This window comes from Prinia subflava, chromosome 1 (assembly GCF_021018805.1).
Source record: "Prinia subflava isolate CZ2003 ecotype Zambia chromosome 1, Cam_Psub_1.2, whole genome shotgun sequence".
In the NCBI taxonomy this organism is placed as follows: domain Eukaryota; kingdom Metazoa; phylum Chordata; class Aves; order Passeriformes; family Cisticolidae; genus Prinia; species Prinia subflava.
This window is the reverse complement of record NC_086247.1, coordinates 135,340,747-135,363,016: the sequence shown is the minus strand read 5'-3', so window position 1 is coordinate 135,363,016 and position 22,270 is coordinate 135,340,747. Positions and strand designations below refer to the sequence as shown.

Genomic DNA, 22,270 nt, shown 5'->3' with positions numbered 1-22,270 from the left:
TCTCAGAACATTTTTCTTTCCTTTTGTTGGATTGAGGCCATGGAAAAGTTGATGAAAACGTCACAGCTAAAAAAGTATTTAGGAAAATTTCTGTGTTTAGTCATTGGAAAAGCTAGGTAACTTTCAGGTGTTTTCCTGAGTTCTTGGAGGCTTTACTGCTCCTGTTTTCAAATACCAAAAGGGAAGGAGTTTCCTCATAAGCAGAAAGAGACTGAGTTGTGGTTTGATTTATTAATCAAGCTGTGCCGCTGAGGCAGGCAATACAGTAACCCGCAGCAGAGACACCATACTGTGTATCCTGATTTGTTCTGGAACTTCTTGTATAGATCTTTATACAGGATTAATCCTAATAGCATTAGTGTGGTAAGACATACTGCTAAGTAGACTTAGACAACTAACAAAGACTTAAAACAAACAAAAAAAAAATCCTTTGGACATTGCTATTAAATAGCTGACATGACATCAACCTCCTTAACCAATTCCTGGCTCTTTCTCAGACATCATCTTGGACAAAAGGGAAACTGAGCAGTGGATTACCAGGGACCACTGTCAGCCTTTTGAATTAAAGGCTATTGCCTTCCAGTTATTATCCTTATTCAGAACATTTTGATGAAATGTGGTATAGCCCTAAACCGATAGTTAAAAAAGCAGATTATCGAATCTTAACACTTGTGTTTCAGCCTTCTATTTTAGACAAAATATCCAATGGCACAATGTATCTTCAGTAGTTTTCACATAATTGAATATCTTAAATGCTGGTAATCATCCTAAAGACATGGTATCAGTAAGCTTAAAACAAATGTGGAAAGCTGAACATAGGATTTAAATTTAAGACTAGTATTTTTAATGCATTTGAGGCAAGTATTTCCATAAATTAGAAGGGATGTGTCTAAACCCATGTCTTTCTGGTTTGAAATACCATGTGAGTGGTTTCATAAATCAGCAGCAGTTAAAATGACAACCCATAGCAGAATGTGCTGCAAATTTAATTTTACTAAATGATTCTTATTTTAACCACTGTAATATATTTTGATAAATGGTTTAGGTGATCAGTTTCAAGAGCAGTTTAAATTTCAGCAGTTTTGTTCACTTGTCATGTGTATTGTTTTCTTCCATGGTCAACTGTAAATACTTTCCATTGATAAAATCAGTTTACATAGTATTTTCAAGCATATTAAAGCACTGCTTCTTCAAGACTGAGCAAATCTTTTTTACTTGAAGTATGGAGCTAGTGCTTCTAAAATAAATAATTATCTTAGATACATTAGTTCTCAAGTGCTTTGCTTGGAATGTTGAAATATCTCTGACCTAATACTAATTGTGGAAGAAAACATTTCTTTTACAAATGATCAGAAGTAATAACTAGTGAATGATAGGGACAAGGTGTATATTTTTATGCTTCAGAATAGAGAGGTTTAATTGAGAACCTGGGTTTGCAGTTGTCTCCTGCTGTTGCTAACAGGGTCCCTGGGGGCTGTGGCTGAGACACTTATCTCACAATTCCCAAGGGGACCAGGCCAAAACCTCCATCTGAGCTGGCTGCACTCCGTGTTCTCCATGTTAAAAAGGATGAATACATGTGACTACTGTGATTATACTACCAGAGTCAAGATATGTAAACATGGTGTAAAGCAAGGCAATGAAAGTTTATGCTTTCAACATTTAACATGTGCATAATGTAATATTTTAACTGCATGTGTGGCAGATTATATTTTTTTAGGGACAGGAGCTATCCATGGATATCTCATGGCAACTATATGAAAGGCTGTTTGCTTTAAGGTGTGAATTGTGCACCATTGCTACAATCTTCCTTGGGCATCAGCAAGCCCTGGCTGTGAGGTGGCTTGTTGCCTTCCCCATCTGCTCATTGCTGCTTTCCAAAAAGGGCTTATGACCCTCCTTGTGGCCAGTCTGGCATTTGTTTTTTGCCTCTATACAGAAGAATGAAATGTGAGATAGAAAAAACAAAATAAAGAAAAAAATAAAAAAGAAGCCCTTCTGGAAGTATCTTCCTTGTCCCAAGATATTACACAATGCTGACACCATCTGCCTCATGCAAAGCCTGGTTCTGCCTCCCTGTGTGTTGCTGGAGCTGTGGCTAAGCTGTTCTGCTGGCGGGCCTTGGCTGGCTCTGAGGGGGTGGAGGTTGGGGACCCCTGATTTGAAAAGAAGGGAGGAAGCAGCAGAAGTATGTAGAACTCAATGCTCTCTCTGGCCAAAGCTCCATCTTGGGAGGACGTGGCTGTAACTCCAAAAGAATAGTCTGAAGCGTGTCATGCCTAGGAATTTTGTTTTCTAATTTTCAGTGACATGAGCTCTCTGAGACAAGTGGCTGACATAAAGGGTGGGAGTGTGTCTCACCATAAACTCAGAGTAGCATCGTTTGTCCATCTGCTACCACCCAGTCTGGGATATTCTTACATTTCTGTGAGGAAACACTTTCTTTCGTCAAGGTGTTTCATTTTTTGCTCTTTCTATGCAGTTATTAGTCCTTGAGAGCCTGAAATCCCTAGGTTGTCCTGTATTTCTCCTGTTTCCCCTGTGTAAAGACACCATAGATGAGGGGATGTTCCACAGCCTCCTGGTGCAGGAATCTACTGCATTGTGCTGTGGTGTAGGAGTCTGGCAATGCAAGATGTCATCTGATGGGGGAATCAGACCTGCAGCAGTCAACTGTATGAAGTTCAGGCAGCATTTCTCATCTGTTACTGATTTTACATTTCTGAGGGGGAAACATTCAGCTTTTGGATAAATCAGAAATCCTTCTTAATTTTAATGCTTGTTTTATTTTTTCAGATAATTTTTTTTTTTACTGAAACCATGCACTTCATGGAAATAGTACTTGGACACAGAAAACTTTCTAAAAAAATACAATTTTGAAAGAAAATATGTATCATGTTTACACAGAACAGGAATTTTATGATGAAACCATACCAACAACATACAACTAGCTGCTGAAAGAACATGTTACAGCTGGCCTGGACTTTGAACATGGAAGTGTTTAATACTGCATGTCCTCTGTCCTCAGACACTGCTTTCTCTTCATGCTGCAAGTGTTATTGTGTCCCTAACACTGTGCCTGTTGTCTTGTTCTCTGAAATGTGGGGCACAAGTGGGGGAGCTCACAGACATGGGAAGCTGTGAATGGTGACTGAAGATGTGAGTACCTCACATGGTAGTAAGGTGAACATTTTGGTTTCAGACTGAAGATGATGGAGAGTAATTTAGTAAGAATCAGTTTCCTCAAAGTGTGTCTCATTTCTGCTCATAATAACATATCTGTTTTGGGATGTGCTGTTTCATTTTGTTATTTGCGTCTTTTTGTGGTCTTTTCTGTAATGGAACTTCTTGTTTGATGGCAAAATTACACGATAAATCCACGAAAATTAATAAATAGTGGTTCTGTAAATGAATAGGGTTTGGCTGCTACAGTTAACAGAATCGCAACATGATTAGGATTGGAAACGATCACCAAAGGCCATCTCTCAAGCAGGAGAGCATGTTACCATAAAATGCTAAAGCAAATAATAGGAATGTATTGTAAAGGTGTAAAATTTCAAAAGGAAAGAGAGATGCCTGATAGATTGCAATTCTAAGACACCACAGCCTTTGGTACTCGATATTACAGTAATGTATCGGCGTATTTACTGTTAAAGCATTTGACTTTACACAGAAAGTACCTGCCTTGATCCTTCTGGTTCCTACAACAGAGGATTAAAGACCCTGTGGTACTCCAGCTGTGCTCTCTTATGTAGCATTGGTTTCTGTAAAACAATTTAATTTTAAGGGCTTTTAGTTTAGTCTTTGTCTAGCACATGACTATACCAAGACAATGCAGTTAAAGATGGTTTTGATCACTCTGTTGAAAGCAAATTTTGGCTGATTGGTCTTTGAACTCAGTGGGCAGGATGAATGGGTGGGATTTAGACTCATTACAGGAACTCCTTTGTGTTGTTTCTGTAAGGCATGTCTGACAATATTTTTAAATACTTCTAATTCATAACAAGCTATGAAAGAATTCTTTACACTGTAGGAAAGAATGTTGAGATGCATTTGACTTTCTAGAATGTGCAAATATTTATTGTGTGGCTTCGTGTTTCTTCTTCTAGACATTACCCAAAGCAGTCCTTCACTACAGTGGCTGATACACCAGAAAATCTTCGCCTGAAGCAACAAAGTGAACTGCAAAGTCAGGTAAATAAAAATTCTTTTGTCTTCTTAATATTAGATGGGCAGTCCACTTCATTGGAGTTTTTCAAGGTAGTAGTAGTATTTCTGTGTACATGCATAGTAGAACTGCAGTGTAATTATGAAAAATATTTATAAGTTAGTATAATACTGCAAAACTCAAGGTTTTATTTCTGTTCTCACTTATACTAGTTACCATACCGTTGTAAGTGCACTGACATCACTGTAATCCTTAATTTTTGACAGTACATGAAGCATCTAAATAGTTTTTAATGCTCAAAGTGATATAGCTTAATTCAAAGGGTTCATTTTCCTTCTACAAACTATCATTGTTAGCTTGCATTAAACTTAAAATAGCATGAGATTAACAAGCAATGAATTTATCATTAGCAGATATTTAGAAGCCTTTAATATTTATCAACAATGATAATATTAAACAGTGACTGTATAATCAGTTTATGGCTCTCTTATGGCCTCTGTCAACTAGTATATGAGACAATCTGTATACTAGTTGTGATAAGCAATCAAAACTTATGTCGATTAGTAGGAAATAAATTTAAATTAAAAGGAAAAGGGGAAAACAAGAGAAGAAAATGGCAAAGACTTTGGTGACCCAAATACCATGCTGGTTATCTACTATAATATAAAGTTCTGATTGATATTAATTCATGTTTATCTGAAAAGCCCTTCTCTCCCTCACTCTCCAGTATCACTTTATACTGTTTCAATTTATGTAGCACTGGAAGTTGTCCTATGTAAGACGATTGGTAATATTTGATTGCATTTTATTTTATGAAAATGTGGGTTTTTTTAATGTGCGGTTGTGTTTTAGTTGGGATCTCTCATTATAAATTCATAGCTGTTATTGTCCTAAAAAACCAGCAAAAACGAGACAGTAGATACCAAGACCCTTCATTTTTGGGAAGGCCCTATATGTTGATGAGTAAAGTTGGAGTGCTAAACGGAAAGGGTAGCACATATTTAGCATGGTGTACAGTCTTAAAAATTCTTTACGTTTTGCCATTATAATTATTGATTATAAAACTTAGAGAAATCATTTCATGCTGAAATTCTGCCATCTAGAAGGAGGACAGTTCATGGACTTGGTCTCCTCTTGAGTTGACTGGATTTGAGTTTAGAGTCTGGTGCATTTTCTTGTAACTCAGTGGTTCTGTACCAGAGATACCATTGTGTCACAAAGAGGAACTTAAAACCAGTACTTTTTACAGGTCTTTTTAAAAGAATATAAATTCTTAGCCACTGTTTTTTAGGGATTTGACAGAAAATGCTGGGATTCAGTAGAACAGTAAAATGTCACTCTCTTTACAGAGGATATAGCAGAAGTGACTTTCCCTAGCCTGTTTGAAATGTGCTTCTGTAGCACTATGGAAGGATCAGGAAAGGGGTTTTTTTGGTATTATTCCATATTTTTAAACTGAGAAATTAGTATTATAGGATACTGGATAAGCAATATCAGCAAGAAACTTGGAGTTTTTTGTATGAATAAAATTGCTGTAACTGTTCCTAATGCACTGTCAGAAAATATTAGATAAGGATCTACTCAAACCTTGGAAATGGAGAGAAACCCTTAATTTTTACAATGTGTCTTTTTTGCAATATTATTAGTCAGCAGAAGACTTGCAGATCTAAATTATAAGGACACAAAATTGTCTACTTGGAGGAAAGGCCATAATGTTTTTGATCATCATTTGCTTCCTGGTTGTTGATTTATGTCTAGACTGTGTTAAGTAGTCTAACCTGTGAATCATTTCAATGCTGAAATAAAGATCCTAGGTATTTTTCCTTATCCAAATTAAATCTTGTCCTAAAATAGGACTTTAAATTCTGAATACTTTCTGTAATACTTTGAAGAGTATAAGGACAGAGGAATTGCCATCCTCAATCAGTCCTATTGGCCATCTAGTCCCTTGTCCTGTCTTTTCAGGGAAAGTTGAAAGACTCCCAACTGAAAAAAAATACATGGGATATAATTTGGAATTGTTCAGGTCTCATTCTATTTCAGTCCTGTGCAGTAGAAAAAAGTGTGTGCGTGGTTCAAGAAAAGCCTTTCATATGAAATCAAACTTAGCTGGATAGAATCACATTATTACTACCTTCCAGTATTCATCAGAGCTGCTTGAGCCTCCTGCCCATGCATTTGACAATTTGGGATTGAGCAAATTCTGTGTTAGGTAATGTAAATTACCTGAATAAGAAGAAATGCTTTTCTAAAGAAATAGCTGTTTCCTAGTTTCTAAGTAAGCATCTTTAATGCTTTTAGTGCTGAAGAGGCACAACCCTGTGTTTAACTGCAGGACTCCAAGGGTTTCTTTCAAAACCTGTAGCTTTAGGACTACTCTTTATTTTGCTCAGCAAAACATGAAGAATTGGTAAAGGAAACACCATTATATATTGTGTAATCTAAAATACACCAATTTTTGTAAATCTGTTGTTTTTATTTTCATTTAAGCAGCAATTGATAGTGTTTTAAGTTGCACTGCTCGGTCCTTCATCAAGAATCCCTTAAGTTCAGCATCAGGTGCCAGGGTTATGTTGACATAACACGACAAGAACAAAACTAACAAAACAAAATACTGTTTGTGGGTGGAGTCAGTAGAAAATGGATAGATCTTTGGAACACTTGAAAAACTACATTGTAAAAAAATCAAAGGACAGCACTTAAAAGCTTTCCAGACAACTCTGTTCTTCTATTTTATGTAATATCAGACCTTTTCCCCCTTTAAGATTTTGCTTCCATCGGCTTTCATTCAGCTCTGTAGTTGGAACGAAATACAAATGGATTTTAGGAGAGGCCTTTTTTCCATTCTGGAGAACTCCACAGTCCAGTATGCCTCCTGACAGGAGAAAAATGGGTTTGAAGGTCTTTCATCCTCTAAATAAACAGTAGAGACAGAGATCCGGTGTCTCAAACAAGATTTTTCTTTATGCCTCTGATGAAAAATCCCTGTCTTTTTGGAGAATTAGTGCATTCTCTTACTCATAGCATGCAGTGAATGCTTTCCACATTCACTTGCCTCTCTTAGATGAACTCAGCTGCAAAGTTACTGATATGCTCATCTCAGCTTTGTTTATTTGGGAATTTCCTTGGTGTACCTTAGCTACTGATCTCTCTTACTTTATAACAGTGTAAATTGCTCTGTGGCCTTTAGTCCTCATCTGTGGCAATGCTGTGTAAATCAAAAGCAGCCACTCCAGCTGAACCTTGCAAAAAGAAACAGAGATGTTCTGCAGCAGTTCTTGGCAGGAAGAATATCAAAGTGTCAGATCAAAGAGAGGCCTGATGTTGAAGGTGTGTTCTACTCCAGTACTTTCTGAGGAAATGTACTTTCCAGTAAGTCATGGGGAACTTGATACAAAATTATGGGTCTTGTCCTATTTTCTTCTTGTCCTGGCCTGTAGTGACACATCCTGAGGCTGCTGTCCTGGGGAACTCCAAATGCTTCTTTTCATACTGGAGAAAGTTTTTGTACTTCTCTTATAGGAACTTTGATAATTGAAAGTGTATCTGTGTTTCTTTAGGAAGAAACATACTAGCAGTTTATCTTGATAAATAGTCCATAAAGTGTTGATTTTCAAGAAGCGCCATAATGTCTTATGAGACTTACACAATTGAATCAGACTGTTATCCTAACAATGTTATATTTTAACAGTCCTTAGTTTCTCAGGAATTGCTTATGAATCTTTAGTGTTTGAATCTTTATGTGCAAACTCTCACCAGGATCATCATGGTGTTATTGAGCATTTGGAAGAGAGTCAGCCTCAGAAAAGGGAATAAAAACGCCTTTATGATCAGATGTTTGCATGTAGGGTGGCCACGCTCCTCTTTGTTCAGGCTGACACTGTAACAGTTCTGGCTAAAAGTGCAAGGGATGACAGATGTAAACTGAAATATGGAAGACTGCATAAGGAAAAACTTTTCCAGTGTGAGAAGTGCTTGGCAGCAGCTGGCAGAAGGGGCCTGGAGTGATTGTGGAGTGACCATCCTAGGAGATTTTCAGAAGAGGACTGGGCACAGTCCTAAGGAATCTGTGGTGGTTGACTGTGCTTTGAGTAGGGTAATGCACTAGATGACCTCCAGGGCTCCCCTGCATCTTCAGCTCTTCATATTCAGTGATTTGTCTCTGTCTTGTCCTTCCTCAGGCTCCTCTTGACCATTTCTCTGATCTTCTTGCCTTTTTCTCTTTGCTTCTCTGTTTCAAAAATGCATGTTAGCAAACTTCCAGGCAGGTTATTTTTATTAGCTTGATCTGTTAAAAAAGCTTTTTCAGTTTATATGCACCTCTTTTATGAAATATTTGGAATAGACTGCCACAGTGAATGCTATAGGAGAATGAAATACTATATGGATTACTAAAGCAGACATTGGATGGATTTCCTGGAGTACCCTGGGTGAGCTCATTGGAGAAGTCATGGAGAAAACAGTTTTTGGAGCTAGAGACAGAGATAAAAATATGCTCTTTCATCTGAGAAAAGGAGGAAGTGGTATGATATGGCAAGCAGAGACACTTTGGTGTACTTTTATGAGTTATTTTGTAAGAAGACCCTGGAACACATTTTAAAGATGGGACTTTTCCAGATAGCCATCGGGAGCTCATTATTTATATATTCCTCTTAATTATCTGAGGATCTGAACCCAATCCACCATATGTGTATGAGGAGAGGGGTGAGAGAGGCAGGAGAGTGCAGGCTTCTCAGGCATCTTCTTGCTATCATTAGTGAGTGACAGGTCCTGGAGATGTAGATTAGGTTGATGCATTAAAATAAACTCAGACTGCCTGCAGAAAGCTCTGCCCTGCTCCCCTGCGAACCCCTTCACAGCAGTACTGTGTAAATCATGCTCACCTACTAAATGTGATTTTTTTCCAGCTCCTGGTTTCTTCCTTCTTTTCCACTGTAGACCATTTAAATGGTTTGTTTTATCTGTGTGAATCAAAGGCATGAAAATCATTCTTGATGTGAATAATGCAATAACTCTAATAACTCTCCCTCTAAGGAGGGAGAATGAATTTCAGTTTTCTGGGAAAATGGTTGTCACCTCTTCTGATTTTTATCTTGCCAAGTATGTGAGGGATTCTGTCTATATCCTGTCTGCACTGGACTGGCTCCTGTTGCTGTGACACTGTATATCTACACTGTTTCGGTTCTGTTGTTTTTATAATTTTTGGGTTTTTTTTGCCCTTGCATTTACTTAGGCTGTAAGATTCAGAATATGACAGTAGTGCTTCCGCTCTTCTCCTCTCCTGTCTGCTGCTCTTTGCTGCCACAGATGCTGAAGCAGCATGTGGAGATAAACACGTTGTAACCCAATGGTCAGGAAACACCAGAACATGACACAAAGACACCAAACAGGGTGGAGTGGTAATAGATAAACAGGTTGTGGAGCAGAGAGGGAGTTTCTCTGTGGAATACATTTCTGTGTTATTGACACATTTGTACCACCCTGAAATTCTTTGATTTCATGTGTGAAAATACAAATCTTCTACTGGGACATAAGATATGGTTATGGGCTACTTTTTGAAACAGAAAAGTTGTTTGCCTTAGCTTTAGGTTGTTAAGACTGAAGTCTTAAATCTGATTCCTGGTACTGACTGCATATCCTTATTAAAAAAAATAATCTAATATAATTAACCTGTATAATTTAACAGAATTTTATACTGTCTTTCAATGGTAATGTACTGATCAGTTTAGAAAATATTATTTGTATAAAGGACTTTAGATGGTAGTGGAGTTTTTGTTTGTTTGTTTTGTTTTATGTGTTTATGGAAAGAACTGTTTTTCTTATGATATTGACTGTTCTTTCCCTGGTTTTCTTTTTGGGTCACATCACACCTAGATAATCAGTAAGTTAAGCTGTGTAGATAAAAGCAGTAAATTATTTTTCATTTTTCTGAACCTATGTTATTATGTTTATCTGCATTTGTATCTAAGGACAAAACTACAGGTTTCAGTGCCTTAGCAAAACAACTGCTTCAGACTACTCTTTTTGTACTGTTTCCTCATTTATCTGAAAAACGACCTGCAAAGGTAACGATGAAAGGAGCACATTACAAAGCGAAGATGAATACTTACCCAACATTCAGAAGAAACTTTAGACAGATTTGCACATGAGCATCTATGGAAAATGATAACTTATCAGCTTCTCAATGATGATTTGATGATACAAAAGTAAAAGTGTGGCAATTTTTAAATTTTTTTGCAATAGTGCTTGCACTGTTGTTAAACACATTGATGTGAAAATCTTGCGTAATTTGATAGGAGAAAACCAGAACAGAACTGCAAAAAAAGGGAGCACAGTAGTATCTGCAGAGCCCTGGAAGCAAGCAGCCTAAGCTTCCTGCTGGCTAAAAAGTTAGGAAGTCTATAAAGTACACTGTCACTGCAGAAAAATTGGCATCTTGGCATCTTCCAATGCCAAGACTCAGAAGTAAGCTGCAAAATATATTAGTGTAATTACATTAATTTTTCTAATATATGTTAATGAGAAAAAAATCCACAGTACATTTTCTTTCACATGTGTATGTCAGATGTACATTAAGTTTAACTGTAAAAAGGGATCATCTATTTACAAGAAGTGGAGGTAATTTTTGTGGCAGGATGAGGGCAGAGTGGTCATGATTTATTATTAATAAAGTACTTACAGACAAACCCATTTTTATAGACTTTAACATGATATCGAATCAGTGGGCAAGTAGGACATCCTTAACAGAAAATCTTAGGATCAATAAAATCAAAAGTGATTCCCACTACCTTTACTTGTACAATCAGAAGAGAGCCACAGATTTCATAGCTGTTATTTGTGAACTGAGTTTTGGAATTCTTAACTGCATCAGCACTAGTATTGAAATATCTATAACTTTTTAGAGGAGCAATTAATAAAAAATAAGAACTAAAAAACTGAGATATCAGAATTTCTATGATTTAAAGATTTTTACAAAATATTGTAATCTTTCAACAAGGTGTCCTTTTTGTTCTAGATGAGGATGGAATGGAGAACGTATATGTTCTTTTTCATATCAAGTTTCTCTCCATATTGTCTTGAGCTGCTTTCTGGTTTTTATTTTTTGAACTAGATTTTTAAATGTTCATTCTGTTGCTTGCAACTGTGTTGCAGGTAATTGAATGCTGTGATTCTTTTCAGTTATGTTTTTGTTGGGTTACTGCACAGCATTTCAGCCCACATGAAGGAAAAATGCATTTAGTTTTAGAGAATTTAAAATAAAGACTGAGAACAGAACAATAGTCATAATAAATGGGGCAGTTGCAATCAGGTGCTGAGGACATACCTGTACTGTAGAGTACAAGAGGGTCAGAAAAAAATTCCTGATCCCGAAGACAAATGGAGTGTACTGGCTTATGTCCACACTGTGCATGGCTTCTCCCTCTATAATGGATGTATGTTTCTTTTCTGTTTCATAGTATTTAAGATGGTGTCTAAGAAGCCCATCAGAGTGGCGTTTGAGAAGCGTGAAATGTGATGGTAATGGGGAGTTTGTGGGGTCAGTGTCCTCTGGGTTGTGTGCAGTGACTGGTCAGGTCAAGAGGAGCAAAACTGGTGTGGGCGTGTCCTTGCTGCCCTTCAGGAGTGCTCCCTCCTCTGAAGTAGGTGCTGAGCTGTGCCAGGTCCTGCCTTGGGAATGGCTGGGGAACACCCCCAGCAGTGTTGGGTATTGAAGCTGTCACTACTGAGTTTGTCCCCTTGCCCTCTCCTGTTCAGCAGAGTGTTTGTACCAAGACAGTCTGCCAAAGCCAGAAAATGAGATCACATCACTCTTTCTTTTCTTTCTGGACTTCAGATCTGCATCTTTCAGACTGTCACCTTCAATCAAAGGGGGTCCATCTAGTCCTGCTTCCTATTGCTGACACTGCTTTTTTCACAAAAACTGGCAGTACTTGTTCAGCAAGAGGAAACTTAGGAGGTGACTGGTCTGATCCAGTGTGGAGTATTGGTAATGTCTGAAAGGAAGGATAGCTAAGGAGCATACCTTTACTTACTCGGGAATATCAAAAATGAAATTTTCAGGAATATGGTTTTAGTCAATGAACTGTGTTAGGAGAACTTGTTTTATTTTCTTGATGTTGCTAGTCTCTTCCTCCAAAGATTTCTTAGTTTTTGCTTTAGACTTCCCGTTGTGTAATGGCTGGGATGAACTATCTCTTCCCCAACAGCCCCAGCAAATTGTAGTGGCTGGCATATTTAATAATTTGAAAGTGGCAAATGAGTATTTTTGTTAATATACTTTCATCCAGAGTAAGATCTCAATATTTTTTTTCCAATGCGAGATTATAGGAGTGAATTCTTTGTACATCAAAGCATTAGATAAATCCGTTTGGAATGTCACATTGTGACAATTAATGATTTCAGTTTAAAGCTCATACCTTTTCAGAAGTACTGACCTGTTTCTTACCAAGGAATGAAGCTAGTCATCCATCTTGTTGTAATGAGACCAATTTTTGTGTTCATCTGTGGCAATATCTTAACAAACTTCAGAGGTCCTGAACAGAGAATTTATAGAGGCAATGTTAATTTTTCCCTTCATTTTTTAAATTGTCCTTAGTCTCATGGCCTTAAATGCTGAAAGAGTGTGATAAACAACTGTATTTGTCCTAATGTTATTGGTTCTCTGAAAACATTTTGAATTTGGCCCTTATCTCTTGTTTCAGTTTTTTCCTCACAAGGCTGAGACACTCTTACACTTTTGACATCACAGTTTTTTTCCTGCTGATTCTGCAAGCTCAACATGTCACGAAAAATTTCTTCACTGAAAGAGTGGTTAAGCATTGGAACAGGCTGCCCAGAGAAGTGGTGGAATCACCATCCCTGGAAGTGTTCAAGAAACAACTGGATGTGGCACTTTGTGTTGTGGTCTAGTTGACATGGTGGTGTTTGATCAAAGGCTGGACTCAATCTTGGTGATCTTAACCAACCTTAATAATTCCATGATTCTATGTCAGCTTTTGTAGCTCAAGGAACTCTTGGAAAGGATCATTGCTCACAATGTTGCACTGTTCGGAGAAATCCATAACTCATTTTCAAAGGAGAAAGAAAATTGAAAGTTTTAGCATATATTTAAGTTTACCAACTGATTGAGAGATCAAATTCTTTGCTAGAACACTTCTGGAAATTGCCTCAACACATTGTTAGTTTATCCCGTATTTTTCCAATAAACTTATTACATATTTGTATTATGATGGGAGTGTAGAACTGAAGAATTTCCACAAACATGATAATATTTATTCTTATTTGATGCAGTTGTTTTTTTTTGTTAGAATGCATCCGGTGTTTAGATCTATATTGAGAAGAATGGAAAATACTGATTTACCAACATGCTTCTCCCATATAATTAGCTGTGATTTAAGTCTGTGTTTGCAGAGCTTTAATAAGTATGCATTTTGTTTAGCAGTTATTTGTATCTGCTAAAATATCTGAAATTGGTAAAGATTTCTAGGTAACTGTTGAGAGGGGCTGGATTTCTTTACCTCTTCACCTTTTTTTTTTTTTTTTTTTTTTTTTTTTTTTTTTTTTTTTTGAGTGTAACAAAGAAGTCAATCCGGATGCATATTTTTACTTTGTGTAAAACAGCTGTTTCCATTGTGTGCATTGGCTACTGAATAGTATCCTTTAAATCCATTATTAATTCTGTTTTTGGTCAGCATTTGTTCTGGAGGTGGTCTTGACAAAATGACCAGCAAAGCTGCTTAATAGGAGAAATCCAAGCCTGGTGAGAGTGTCACATTCTCTTAATTGGAAGTCTTACAAAGCAGAAGCTTTAAGCAAATGAAACGATCAAAAGAGCTTTAGCCTTTGCAGAGAAATTAAAAACTGAATAAACAAAACCTCTGTCATTCCCCATGTTTCCCAATAAAATGTAATATTCTGGCTTCTGCTTTTGAATAGCTGCAAAAGGGCTTTGTCTGCTCCAGCAAAAGATACTTTTTGCACTTTGAAGCTTTGAGGATATTTCTCTCAGCCTGTCTCTTTCTTTGAGTTTTTCAGTTCTTGATAATTTCTGACCTGTCTGTAGCCTGAGCTATCTGGCCTTGGTGCACTTGTAATATACTGAGTGTGACTGTGAGAAGGAGAAAGGAGAAATTTGCCTTGGCTTGCCTGATGGTGCAAAGCCAAAACAACACATGAATCCAAAATTGCATAGTATTAGGCCTTTCAGAGTATTTGGACGAAGAAGAAAGGCAGGAGGGATCCTGGGCAGTCCTACCCCTTGACCCCAATAAAAGGCCATGAGCGTTCATCAGCATTTTAGTTGGTCATTTTCCTGATGCTTGGGTTACTTATTGATGGGGCTGTTTTAGGTCCAAGAAATATATTGTCCTCCTGATTTATTCTCAGATGGTGCAGGGACCATTCAGAGTTCAATGATTTCTTGTAGCTGCTGCCTCGCAGGATGGATTGAGGTCTATTCGGGGTGATAGTTTGTCAGGTAGTGCTATGCTTGCAGGAGATTATGTTGATGGGCTTTCAAGTGAAAGGGTCAGGAAAAAAAGAGAAAGGAAAAAGAGCAGGATTAGTATAATGTTTAACCTAGCTCAAAATAAAGCGAGTGGAAGAAAATACTAAATGCTTTAATTGCACCAAATGTTAGAGCTTTGAAGGTATTTGGTGGAAAAATTTTGGGGGGGAGGCGGGGCAAGGATTTGACGTTAGAAACTCTTTGTAGCAAAGGTTTATTTTTTCCCCGTAGTTTACTAGACTCAAAATTTTGAAGTACAAAATACATAGGATATTTGAATTAAAAAAAAAAAAAAGGGGCAACAAGGAGGATCTGTAGCTTACTGCTAGCAATGACAAAAATTTATTTTATACTTATAGTTCAGGTTATTTTAAAATGCAAACTCTTTATATAAATATATCTACATTTAATATGCTACTTTCTAATATCTTGTGAATTAAAAATAGTTGAATTCTGCTTGAATGAAAATAATTTTACTGAGTACAATGAAGCATAAATTTCTTGTTTTAAATTTTTTCAGGAAGTACAGTTGAATTGCTTTAAAGCTTTGGGAAATGTAAATGTGAATGAATCTACTACACATCTTTTTCCACTGTAGGACACATTTTTAGCTGTATAGTATATTTATCAGTAAATGAATTGTTGATATAAACTTAAATGTGTAAACATGGTCAGAAGAAAGGCCCAGGTTGCTCAGCCCTGTTAAGGAGGGAGTAAGAGGGGTGTGTGTTGAGGACGGGATGCTCCAGTGCACGGCTGATAGGATTGGAATGCAGACACCCGGCACAGAGCCAGGGTGGGCACACAGTGCAGCACCATTTGAGATAAATGGGAAATAGGTTATGTTGCTCATTCTGATCAAAGGAAAATGCTTTGATCTCTAAAAGAGGAGAATCAAAGAAATAAATAATGTTGTATTTGACTTGGTTTTGGCTTTCTGGTGTGTATATCCTGACACTGTCTGTACTGTGCCTTGTGAACACGGTGGCCCTTGCCACCAGCCTGAGCCCATGGTCACTCCTTGTGGATTAAACTGAACACTGGAGACTTTTGACACTGCTGTTGTCTTCATCAGCTTCTGCAACAGAAGCTACTCTTACTTTTCCATCCTTTTAAATTCAACTCCTTCAGTTTAGTTCCATTTTTTTCCAACCTCTCATCCTATTTTACAGCCTAAAGCCCAGCTCTTGCTTTTGGCCTTTCTTTGTGCTAGGTCTGCTTTGCGATCTAACCTGACAAATTCTTGTGACAAGATGTGAATTGATCATGCAGGAGCTGGAATATTTTGAAATGAGTGATACCAATGAAAAATGGAGCTGCTGCCCTGGAAGGCTGTCAGCAGTGCACAGCACCCGAGATGGCAGGGCTCAGTGTGTGAGCAGACGTGGAATGGGGATGTGGAGGGCAGGACTCCAGGGGCCACCACCCCTGTGCTCCAAACACGTTATAGTTATGAATATGTGTTTTGATGGTAGATCTTAGTGGGTGGAAACTTCTAAAATCTCCTCTGTTTTTGTAGATGCCAAGGCTATACGGTGATATTCTTCTGCCACCGGGGTGTAAAATGATCTGATAGATCAGAATATCTGAAAGGTTGTATGAACAGTGCCCCTAGAAATGCCTGTTTCTGCCCAGTGTTTAGCACTGTATAAAATGTCATGGCTTCTCAGACAGACTTGTAAAGCAGGGTAGAATCTGATGCCTGGTTACATAGAAGGCAGTGTTTGAGTAATGAATGATAATTAGACCAAATTTGGCTTTTCAGGAGACTGGAGTCAAATGTAAGAAAAAAAAGACTGAAAAGAGATGGGACATATCAGAAGTCTTGTGAAAAGCACATCTGCTGTCCTGAACCAGCAAGCTGTGGAAAATTGAGCTGATCATCTTATTTTACAGCACTGTACTGAAACTTCTTGTTCTGAGAAGCATGGTGATAAAGCTCAGCAAAAACTCTTTTGTTTAATGTTTTACCTCTGCTGCTTTCTTCTGTTCAGAAATAATGGTGGACCAAATTCCTGGTGGACCATAGGTATTGAAGGTATTTATTTTAAATTGCAACATAAGATGAGCAGAGATATGCAAGCTGAACACTTTTCTGAGGGACGTCCCAGCCTGCTGCAAATGAGTTGAGGAGTGGATGTTTTAAAATGGTTTTAACAGCCATTTCTGTTTAATTTTACTTGCTTAGTGCTTTATCACAAGCATAAATTCCTGGAGCGTTTAAGTGTTTCTGCTTCATTATTTCTGTCTACTAGCAAGAAAATTTTGTTTTAGTAGTTAAGAGTTTATGTACTTTGAGGACTTCATTGGCAAATAATCAACATTATAAAATGAAAATTAGTTTTCTTAACTGTTAATCTATACAAAATAAAATAAATAAAACTGGTTAGCTCATTCCTAGAAAATGTTTTTTAACTCTGTAAATCATGTGAGCTTGAAAGCTGTTATTTTTGGTACCTATAAATGTTGCCTTTAATGCAAGTAAAGCAGAGAAGATTTTTGGCTAGAATTTCAATAATAGTCAGCTTTGTTTCTAATGTATGCTGAAGGAAGCTCATTTTGTTTTAAAATAACATGGTTTTAATTTTTCATTCATTTCTCTTTGCCCCAAACTTTGAGTGCATCACTGATGATGGGAATTGCTTGGAATTTTACTGAAATCACAGGACAATATCATTTTGCTGAAACAAGCTGACAGTATAAAGTCACAGCCAGGAACTTGCTCTGTCTGGTGTAGCCATCTCTAGCTGCTTGGGAGCCAGGTGCAGTGTAGGTGCTGCTGTGGGTCCTCAGCTAGGTGAATTTATTCAGCTGAGTATTTTGTGTTGCAGAGACTTAAACAACAGCACTTCAGTGTCTTGGATCTCTCTGAGGCTGGATGGAGCAATGCTGACATTGGGTCTGTCAATAAATTGACTGCAAAAGCCTTCTCCTGGAATCATAGCTAAGTGGCTAAAGCCAAAATATCAGCTAAGAACTTCTTAATTTATTGGATATTTGGTTTACTAGAGATTCCTTTTTTCAGTTCTATGCTTATGCTATTACAAGTCTCTCGGAAATGCAGTGCCAAAGAAATCAAGTAAATAATCAAGTAAATAGCCTTTGTTTTGACAGTTTGCTATTAAATTATAAATACTAACATTGCAGTTTTATACTGGAATTTCCTCACTGTGAGGGGAAAGAAGTTAGCAAATATAATCCCAGGGTTAAACTGGACATTTATCAATAATGTTGCCTTGCAAATAAATAGACTCCTTTCTTTTTGTAATCTTTGAGATGACAGCAGTAAATTATTCATCTGCAAACTCTGTTTCTGTACTGAATTGATGGCTGAGGTTCATTGTGTTCACCAGGCTGATTCATGTTTGCTGTGGAAATGGTGGAGTAGCTGCCTGTTGTTACTACCTTAGTAATGAGCTACAACAGCAAGGATGAGATGTTGTCTGTCTAAGGGAATAGAAAGATATTTCACCAAGGAAAGGAAGGACTGGGAACATGTATTTCCTGCTTGATATTTTATTTGAAAGAGCAGATCAGAAACAAACATGTGACTTAAAATTGCTTTATATCCTATCTTCCCTTACTTACCTTTTTTTTTTTCTTTGAGGCACGTGTTCTTGCAGCAGAAATGAAACAAATATTAGCTACTTTCCTGACCCTGATTTGGAAATAAATTACTGAAGCATATTGTGTCTTAAGGCTGTTTGCTTTGTGTATATTTCAATTACAGTAGGAATGTATGCTATTGAAAGGCAGAGGTTATTGCCCTAGTTCTTTCTTACCTCGCTTTCAATTAAATCTGATTTCTGTTACCATAGCATTGCCTGCTCATATGCTGCTTAGTCCAGTGCTGGTCATTTGTGCATGTTTTCTGTTTGACTCTGTGGTTGTTCTTGCTGCTCTGAACTAACAACCTCTGTGTCTTTTTGGTCTGGGAGGGGGTGCTCAGGCAGCTGTTTTTCACAACTGATGCAATTGCTAATGTTTCCTATGCAAGAAGGCAGACTTCTACTCAGTACCCCTGGGGAGTGTAAACATCATTTTTATCATGTTGGAACTACAGGCTCTGTCAGCCCAGCGAAGTTGTTCTCAATTAGTCTGAGGCAGTCCAATTCAGAAGGGAATAGCTGCTCCTGTTCGAGCCCATTTTTCTTTGAGTGTTGCCTGTGCTGATTTCCAGCTGTTACCATGCAGCTTTGGGGAGCTAATGGGGTTCATTTGGAACATCTATCTCAAAAGGAAATGCCTTAGTCAGTGTCTAGTTGAATGATTGGAGATTTTCATCCACAAAAACCCCGGTTAATACCCACTTAGCTAATTATCTCTCAATGTACATGATCATCCTTTTCAGTCCACTAATTAGAGAAAATTAAGTGGGACCTTGCTAATTTCCACTAATGTTAGGAACAACCTATTGCCAATTACTGAATTTTGTGAATTAGTGCAAATGAAAACAAGCACTTCTTACAAACTATAGAGTAACACGCGCTGAACCCTTTGCAGTAGTGCCACATTAATATTACACTGCCAAGAACTCACCTGTACACGCAGGGGAAGTTAACACGATGTAAATTGAGAACAGAATAATTCTCCTGCTGAAGTTTGCCCTTTGTTAGCTGTGTATAGATGATTACACTGAGACCTAAAGTCACATGGTGTGTCATGAATGCCATTCCCCTGCTTTCTAATAGAGTTCAGGGAGACCTTTGGAGATCTCCTTACTAACACGACTTAAATTTCCCCTCCTTCAGAGCAGCTGCAATTGTCACCATGGCTGCCAGAGTCAGCACAACATCTTGCTTTGATCCTTTTGAGCTCTTGCAAGGGGCCAAAAAGCTGGAAAAATCAGCCCTTCTGAAAATCCAGTGCAAGTGAAAGATCTAACTCCTGTGTTTTCAAAATGCCCGTTTTTTTTCTTTTCCACCATGAAAGTAGTTTTGCTGATGATTCCCTTGTGTGGCTGCATTGCAATCCCAGTCCTAATCTTTATTTCAGAAGGCTCTTTTTCCAATCCCATTTATAGTGCCAGAGTTAACCCCATGTTCCCCGGATATCCAGTTTTTTCTTAGACTTGGTTGGATAATGCCTAGAAAGCAGGCTACCTTCTTGCCCACATCCTTTATACTAAATGACCCATTGCTTTTGGCATGATCACTGTCCAGATCTCAATAAAATTCTAAAAGCCCTGGTGACCATATGCAAAATAACTCCTGGCTGTTGCCAAATAGGTGCCACTTACAAACCTGATCATTGTGGTACAAAGGGCTGTTTTGGCACATTGTGAGATTTCTCTATTGTCTCAGTCTCCCTCATCTGAACTCCAAATAATGTCAGTCTCATGTTCAGCTGTAATTTTTCATTGTGTTTATGTGCCTGATCTGAGATTTGGTGGGAAACAATTGAGAACACCTAGCAACAAAATTTGTCATACTTCTGTTCCCTGGTTTCAGGATCCATCTTTTCATTGTGTTCTATTACTTTGGAAGGTAACAACAGCAAATCAGAAGCAGGAGCACTTCCTTCTATCTGTATTCTCACCTGTCTTTGGGAAGCTTCCACTTCTGAAATTAGTAAAATTTATCTACAAAGCCAAAGTGATTCATTTGGAATTTTAGCTTTGCAGTCATCTTTGTAAAAGCTCTGCATCCTTCCAGGGCCTCTCTCCATCTGGTCCGAGGTGGTACCTGAATTTCTTTTACTGGAATCTCTCCAGTGACAGTAACACAAACTGGTGAAAGCTTGGATGCCTGTAACTTTCCAGAGCTCCAGCTTATGGATAGGAAGGTGAAACACTGTATGTAGAGCAGCCAAATATGCTGTTTATGACCTACTGGAAAGATTATGACAGTCTTTTAAGATGACCTGGTTTTTAGCCCAGGCTGCCTTTTACTTCTCTAGTTGTAGGGAATTGCCTGTAAGCTGCAGGAGCCAAATGCCTCAAGCTCTTAATTTTATGTGATGTAAATTTAGGAAAATAGAAAGTGGGAAACTAACAAAGGTTGTGTTTCTTTGGTTGCATTCTACCAGCTGTTCTTTTTGGCGGTGAAAGAAATTTCACAGAAATAAAAATGGTGTTTGGTAACCTTTAAAGTTATGAGGAAGGAATCATAAGATAAAGTTTTCTTTTATTTCGGCTCCTTTACATTTGGACTTCCTAACCAAGAGTTAGTTCCCCCAAGTGCCTAAGCCCAATTTATTTCATCACAAATGTAACAGCTTAATATTTAAATCAATCCTAGGGATTCAAATTATTAAATTGCCTTTTGAGACTTAGTCTTCTAAGTCAGGTAATAGCTTTTTGAAAAGCGTGTTCTGCCCTAGGTTGTAATTCAAAAATTAAAAAAATCCCAATGAGTTCCACAAAGAACTCCATTCTAATGGTCTTATTCAGGTAGTTTTGATATAAATCGACCCCTGGATTTGGGTAATTAGAAGTAAGAAACAGGACTAAGATAACTAGAATATAAAAGTCAATGTAATTTTCTTCATAAAATCAGGTGTTATATGCTTGGGATAGTGATGTCTTAAAAGCAGTAATTTGGCATGACTGGGCTGACAAACTGTTTCATATCCTCAATCTACTCATTGAGGATACAGACTGAGAAATATTCAAACTGTGAAACCACTGTTGAACAACAACTATGACATCAATGTTTTATGAACTCTCTTTTGGTCACATATCTAAAACACAGGACAATACTAGCTGCTATGAGGAAAATGCATTACATCCCAGCCAGCCACAGTACAGCCATGAAGATGTTAAAAGGGAGGCAGAACATGATGTCTGAACTACGACACACAAAACTGGCTTTATCAGCCTCAAGAAGACCAAGGGGAAACTTAATCAGAGTCTTCCCCTGTCCAAAGATAGGTGCAGACAAAGTGGAGGTTCTCTCTTTGCTAGGTTGCTTGGTGGTAGGAGAAGAGGCAATGGGAATAGCTGCTTCAGGAGAAATTCTGTCCTGTCTGGAGATAAGAAAAACCAGCTTCACCATGCAAACAACTAACCATTGAAATAAGTTACCCAGAGAAGAAGTGAAATCTCCATGCTGGAAAAATTCAAGATTTGGCTTGACAGGGCTCCAGTAACCTCATCTAAACCCAGACTTTCAACAGAAGATTGGATGAAATGATCTCCAGGCTGCTTTGCAATGATTTTTCATGAAATGCAGACTGTTGGTTTCGTGGTTATTTAAAAAACAGTTTTCTGAACACAGCTGAAGTGTTATAAATACATAAGATACCGTTGCTTAGATTTCATGGGATTTTAAAACTAGTGAAATTCCTGAAACTGAAAAAGAAATAAGATTCAGTAAGCAGTGACATAAATCAAGATCTACTCTGTTACCTAGGGTGTTTAGTTTCTCCTCTTTTGCTAGTTCTGTGATCTCTAAAATGAGGAAAATTTTCTTGTTTTTATACACTAGAAGAATAATATTCAATAAGCAGCTAGCTATGAAAGTGCTGTTTGTGGTGATAGTTAATTCCTTTAGCCAAGCACTTCTTTTATTTAGCAGATATTCCTCAGGGACAAGGACATTTTGAGTTAAAATATATTGGTATTTAAACAGTACCAGTGAAATTTCTAGGTTTCT

The 22,270-nt window shown here is 37.7% G+C and overlaps 1 protein-coding gene across 2 annotated transcripts in view; it reads left to right on the top strand.

The window, feature by feature from the left end:
* Nucleotides 1–22,270, top strand: part of LOC134559093 (LIM zinc-binding domain-containing Nebulette) — a 252,927-nt gene that overhangs the window by 70,898 nt on the left and 159,759 nt on the right. For both annotated transcript variants that reach the window (XM_063413584.1, XM_063413574.1), the window contains exon 3: nt 4,110–4,194. In XM_063413584.1, coding sequence (XP_063269654.1) covers nt 4,110–4,194 — 85 coding nt within the window. The remainder of the gene's footprint in view (nt 1–4,109; nt 4,195–22,270) is intronic.